The sequence below is a fragment of the Physcomitrium patens genome, chromosome 26, assembly GCF_059467195.1.
Source record: "Physcomitrium patens ecotype Gransden chromosome 26, ASM5946719v1, whole genome shotgun sequence".
In the NCBI taxonomy this organism is placed as follows: Eukaryota; Viridiplantae; Streptophyta; class Bryopsida; order Funariales; family Funariaceae; genus Physcomitrium; species Physcomitrium patens.
Window position 1 is genome coordinate 11,840,535 of NC_143435.1, and position 6,556 is coordinate 11,847,090.

Below are 6,556 nucleotides of genomic sequence, written 5' to 3' on the forward strand. Positions count from 1 at the left end.
ACTTTAAATCTTAAAAAATATCTATCAAGTGGATTGTATATATTCTCTCCAATTAGTCATGTAGAGGCCAATATAGTGTCGAGCAACGCCCATACAATCTATGTAAATTTTGTTCTTTAGCAAATATCCACAACCATTAGTCAGAGTTAGGTTTAAGACTTAGAGTTAAATGTGTGTTTTCAAAAAATTTACATACTTTTTTTGGAAATTTTGAATTTATCCACCCTCCCTATTTTTAAAAGTTGTGGTTCCAATGGTGCAATTAACTTTACTTATGCTTTTATCATTTGATAGATAAAAACACTTTGATTTTGAGATGTAGAGTTGATTTCTATTTTTGATGAAGAATTTCAACATTTTGAAGAGACTTACTCTCCTATTTTGAAATGTTGTGAATTTAGTGGTGTATTCAATTTTTCAAAGAATATATGATTTGGATGATATGGAGGTTTTAAAAAGAAATTTTAAAATTGATAAATTCTTATATTTTTGGAATTTTAGAATTTAGAGGTGACCTATCCTCCCATTATCAAAGGTTGTGATTCTAATGGAGTAAAAAAATTTACTTATGCTATTTCTATTTGAATGATATAAAAAAAAATTAAAAATTAAAAACTAAAAATTGTTCAAATTGTATTAGCTTTATAACTCAAACTGTAATATAAACTATGCATCTTCCCTTTCCCTCTAGATTTTGTTAGCATACTCCAACCTCTCTTTCTATCTTCTCCATCAACCCTCTATTGTACTTTAACCTATTCCAACTTCCATTGTACTTTTTCTCTCCATGCCTCTTTATTGATTAAACACTTGATGGAATTTTTCTCCCCATGCTTTTTTTTTAACCAAAGCATTTAGATTTTCTTTTCCATCTCCTTTCTTACTAAATGCTTTGGTTTCTTCTTCCATGTTTTCTTTTTCATATATTTATTTTTACAAATTTAACCTTGCTCTCACAAAATAATTTATCTACAGAAAGAAAATTGAGAATCTAAGTGGATATATGAAAGAAACTTCAAGTTTAGGTGAAATTTAAACATTAGCAGGGGAGAAAATAATAATAATAATAATAATAAATATTTACATATATATATATATATATATATATAACAGAAAAAGAAAAAAGAAAAACAAAAAACAAAACAAAAGAATTCAAATCTCATGTACACATCACTCTAATTGCCAAGCCACGAAAATCCAACTAATTAAACACTTCACACCATGGCATTGGTTTAGATTCAAAATCCACCATACCCATCTAAGCAACCTATGGCTACATGATTTGGCACTACTAATGAAACTTGTAGACAAGAAAAATGACCAATTGGAACCACCTACTAGCCTCATGTATTGAATGACAAGATGATGCAATATGTACACCCAAGATTTGTGATTATCACCACACCTCCTCCCCCTCTTCTCTTACTTGACTTTTACCTTTCTCCCTCCCATATTCTATATTACAAATCCATATTTTGTAATACACTGTTGATTTTACTTAGTGTACTGCTAAGCAACTTCCCCTCACTGGACTTCAACATAACAGTTGACAATAGAAGTCACAATCCAATCTTTTATTTAAAAGTACATCCAACGTCCCCTCTGCACATCATGTTTTATCAATGTATGTCTTTGAGACCAAAAAATAGTGCACGCCTACCTGCCTGCTGGCATCAATTTCTACAGATACATATAACCCTTCAGCAACAGATACACATAACCAGTCAGAATCTGTCAGCTGGTTCAAATTGGACCTAGTCGAGCATGGATGCAAATGCATAATTCACGATCTCTCTGTTTCTAGACACGCCGCAAAGTATCAAGCGCACGATAGCACTCTCCAAATGGAGAGTTGACCCTGCTCTGATGCCATTAACACGATACTTCTAGCTGTAACAAGATAAGTGAACGTTCCTTGGACAAGGGCTTGCCTTGCATTTAACAAGGCAGAATATAAGGATATCTTGCATCATTTGCTTCTTCCCCCGCTGCTCCACCATGTGTGAAAAAAAGACGCTTTAAGCGCACGCGCTCTGCCTCCTGTAACTTCTTGTTGCTGGTAATACACGAGAAGCCAAAATCCAGGATGCGGACAGTAGGCTTCTTTCCCCACACAACCATAATGTTACTTAAGGAAACATCTCCATGAAGCAACCCGCATGCATGGACTGCAGCAAGCGCTTCAAGCGCTGCAGTCTCCACCTCCCGGGTCACCGCCACTGAAACATAATCACCACAAAAGGCAAATAAATGACAACTCTGCCAGCAGATTGCAGGTGGTCAAAGGTATTGGCCCTTCAAAAAAACACACTTCATAGAATCACCATGCCCAGGCTACGAGAAACCCTCAAGACCAGAATACGGAGAGTAGGATGCTCCGCATCTGAGAGTTTTGCAAGAAATCCTACCTTCTCCAAGCTCAACACCGTCAATCAATTCAGTTGCGATAAATACAACCCGACCGTTATTTGTGGTTCCATATCCTATTAATCGAGGAACAAAAACCCCCCAAAGCTTCTCCATCCTCGTATAGGCAACCACCTCCTTCAGGAGAGCCTGCACAAGCGCGGCCAAAGATGGGCTGGGCAGAGTCAGATCACAAACAGGTAAGTGCCGCAAACTGCACGTGCACTTGAACACCAGCATGCTCCACGTTGCATCTACCAAAGACTACCTGTCAGTAAAGATGTCACAAACAGGACCTCTCCTCCTCAGTCCCCGGATTAGATGAAGTAGCAGCCACTGTGAGATGTGAACGCAACATTTCCACATGACACAACTCCGGCTCACCTCCGCACGTTCCGTGCCTAAGTGGGCAAACTTCAATGCAACAGGTTGGCCACGCAAACGGCCATTAACAACGCATCCACTCCACCCCTCACTACTTATGACACCGCCCGCCTTTTTCAGGTTCAGGTCCTCCGCGGGGACATCTTCCAAAGCCAGCTGCGCCCCACCCGAGCTATGTCTTTCAGACCTGCAAATGCAGTTGCTGTCATTTCACCATTTGCTCTCGACTACGTGTCCGACTTCATGGAACAAACTTGAATAGCTGGCTGGACAAGTTACCTTCGTTTTCCAGAGGAAGAGATATTTTGGCTCACACGTGCTGTAAAGGTTCGATCATTGATGTCGTCATCACTGCTTTCGTCGGAATGTTCAGAGGGGGCAGCTTCATGAACTAAGGGAAATTGGCCATTCCCCGTTGGGTCACCAAACTCAGAGTTATCCACTGCAGCAGCGTGCACCAAATATGACAACGCAGCGAGCACACGCGGGGGCTCAGCACTCGCCGTAATACCAGCTGATATTTTGAGGCAGCCGGCATTATCCCGTTTGAAGAGATACCAATTTCTTGCATCGGTTAGAACACCGTAACCCACCTTACACCTGCAACTCAGAGCAAAGGGATAGCAAAATGAGAACTGCCACGCATTCCATGTCGTTTTGCCAAACGTAGATCGGGAAACCAAGACGGTACGAGAAAATCCCACTGGCAGGACGAAGGGAGGATACAAGTAAGAAGAAGAGAACAAGATCATCTTAAGTGAGTCAACATAGAACCAGGATCAACAGGCAGTAGAATGCAGCTTGTTAGAAAAAGGGTTTCCTGTTTATTGGGATCGGAAAAGGCAAAGGCCAAGCACGTAAACGCTGAGCTCCAAGCGAATCTAGCCAAGAGGAAAAACTACCGAGATAATCAGGGGTTCAAAAGAAGCTTACAGAACCATGTACTCATACAACTGACTAATACAGCGGGTGATCCTTTCACCTTGAGATGGCGTGATGCCAAAAACGGCGAACCCGCACCTGCCCTCTCCTGCGATTATTGGAACCTCTGTCAGAATGCTTGCAACAATGTAAGAATTGGAACACACTATGAAAATATGGGATAGGGCCAGATAGAACCTGATGTGCAAGAGCAGTCTGTCCAAAATCGGTGGAGAAACCAGGGGTCATCTCCGTCACTTCCCAGACCTTCATTCTTGACCTCGAAGACCAAAGCATTCTTCTCCCTTAAAGTGATTACGAAATCTGCTCTAGGGCTTCCGGAATAAACGTCAACCATGGCACTTGAACTCGCACCCTCACTCGATCCTATCCCGTCATTTCCGCCTTTTCTCTTGCTGAAGATAATGAATTCCGACTTAAAGTGAAGGTTAGACTGCGGCTCCTTCTTCTGCATAAAAGATACCATTTCCCCCAGGATAAAAGCGATATGATGATTCTCATGCTTCTCTTCCAGTCTAGTGTCCTGAGTGACAGCGGTGACAGCCATTCGAAACACACGCCTCCTTCTATCTGCGCTTTCTAGAAATTCTTCGATCTCGTTCATTACATCCCAATGCTCTACTCTGACAGGTAACCACATCCGTGCATGGCTCGAGCTGCTTGGGTAAACGCCAGCCCGTGAAGAGCGAGTCGGCGGCACGACCTTCTGCACCAGCCACTCATATTCTGTGCCCAGGTCTGCATGCACAACACAATCTAAGATTGAACTTGATATACACGCACCTTCACAAGCGTCACCGTTCCGAGGAGGATCCAAACAGGTTCTAGGACAACCCTATGGACGGATCGCCTCCAAACGACCCACAATAAAGAGTAAACATAACCCAGAACACCTAGTTCGGCAACAAAGAACCGGCTACGGTACAATCGAGGTCAATGAAGTAAACTATCCAATCCTATGCCACGACCATGAAATTAAACTTCCCCCAGTAATCCGGCAGCCCCCCGGAAACCTTAAAAGACAAAGAACCTGAGGAGATGGGCCTTCAATGACAAGTGACGGGTGATAGGAGTGACCTCGTCGTTGCAGGATTTGCGCTTTCTCGTCCCGGAGTTGCGCTTTCTCGTCACGGAGTTGCGCTTCCTTGCCGCGCAGTAGCGCTTCCTTGCCCCACAGTAGCTTCCTCTCCTCATCGCCAGGGCATCTGTTGATCTCCTCTTCCAATCTTCCTATCTTCTCTTCCACTATTCTTATCTGCTCGTGCACGCTTTGAATCTGGTCGTTCAAGTCTCGTATCTGGCCATCCACGCTTCGTATCTGCTCTTCCGAATTTCCACCACCGTCAGCCATTCTTCTCCACGACCCAATTCAATAAGCAACCAACGAGGCGAGCCCGATCTGAGGAACACGACCCCCTATACCCCCAGACGATGATTTCTCCACGCTACTCTCAGAGCACAAGTCGTCATCACCGTTTCCACCAACTTCAAGACCCTTTGCACCAGCATCCATGTGCAGCAAACTTATCTATATCAACGTCCAGAATGTCCACCGGCATAAATGTCCAGCACCTCACGTCCCAATCGTCAGAAAGAAGTCGCTGAGTTGAAGCAAATGAGACGAAGTAGACCCTAACTCGAAACCTCGACGAGCACCCCGATACCCAGATCAAAACTGTCCAATACCCACCTAAACCGAATCCCAAACCACGTTCAAACTATCACTTAGCCAAACCAGTCCTAAAGTAGGTACCGTATCTTGGAACGCCCGTTATTGCATTGGTAAAAAGCTGGGCTCGATTTTTACGTGTTGAGGTTACAGGGAGTCTGTGTTTTTGAAGTTTTGTGAGGATCCATTATAAAATACAACTCGGGAGAAGAATGTGGAGGTGATGTATGCACAAAAGTAGTTGATGTTGAATTTTACACTATATCTATATGGTTAGATTTGCTATTGCTATCACCAATATTTTAATAAAAATTTGAAACATAAAATAAAAATTATTTCTAAATTTCCATTACATATAAAGAATAGGCCAACTTTGCATGGAATTTGTTTGAATGGAGTTTAAATGCAACATTCTCAATGTGGTGATTAATTGGAATATTCATTCTGCATAAATAACAACTCGTTTTTACTTATGAACTCACTTGTTGAATCAAATTGTCACATACTTTTATTCTCATAGTCCTATTGAATATTTTTATTTTTTATTCCACTAATGACAAAAGATTGTGGTAATTTTTTACTTTTATTTTTACATTAGTGTGATGAAATTTGTCTATATAGATCACTTTGTATGTTAGTAATTGGTAGGTATATATATATATATATATATATATATATTTTTTTTTAAATTGATGGTAAATTTTCTAATTGTAATGGTGCTATTACAAGCCAAAATTGTCAAGAACATGAATCTCAAAGAATTGAAAGATCAAGACACTCTTGTATCACTCAAACTGACTAGACAATAACTCAAAGATTGTATAATATTAAACTAGAATAGCTATCACCAAAAACAAGAAGATTGGAAAGTCTTGAAATAAGACTAAGGACTAGAAAGAAATTGATAAGAGTGAAGAAGGCTTCACTCTTGCCACTATGTATTCTATCTAACTAAGAGCTACATGACAACATTATATAAGACCTTTGACATGTGTTCAAATTGCAAGACATATGTCTTAACTTCCAAGAGAAGTTTTCTATATGTGCACCACATAGTTAGCTTGTTCCACAACCTACCAACATATGTCACAATTGGCTAACTTGTTGACTAAGTTTCTAACCTACAAACGCGTATAAAATTAAAGTCGCATCTTT

At 40.9% G+C, this 6,556-nt stretch overlaps 1 protein-coding gene across 2 annotated transcripts; it reads right to left on the reverse strand.

Annotated features, from left to right (window-relative positions):
• Nucleotides 1-1,555: 1,555 nt before the first annotated feature.
• On the reverse strand, nucleotides 1,556-5,349 carry LOC149986244 (uncharacterized). Of its 2 annotated transcripts, none has more exons than XR_016501154.1 (7): nucleotides 4,810-5,349; nucleotides 3,910-4,470; nucleotides 3,724-3,820; nucleotides 3,070-3,390; nucleotides 2,675-2,977; nucleotides 2,409-2,556; nucleotides 1,556-2,219 (listed from the first exon to the last, which is right to left on the reverse strand). XR_016501154.1 is itself a non-coding variant. In XM_090247913.1 (7 exons), the coding sequence occupies exons 1-7, from the start codon at nucleotides 5,081-5,083 to the stop codon at nucleotides 1,939-1,941; spliced, it is 1,869 nt and encodes a 622-aa protein (XP_090104039.1). In that variant the 5' UTR covers nucleotides 5,084-5,349; the 3' UTR covers nucleotides 1,556-1,938. The 2 variants fall into 2 exon arrangements, 1 of the variants encoding a protein (XP_090104039.1); XM_090247913.1 differs by having other exon boundaries at nucleotides 2,791-2,977.
• Nucleotides 5,350-6,556: the final 1,207 nt, after the last annotated feature.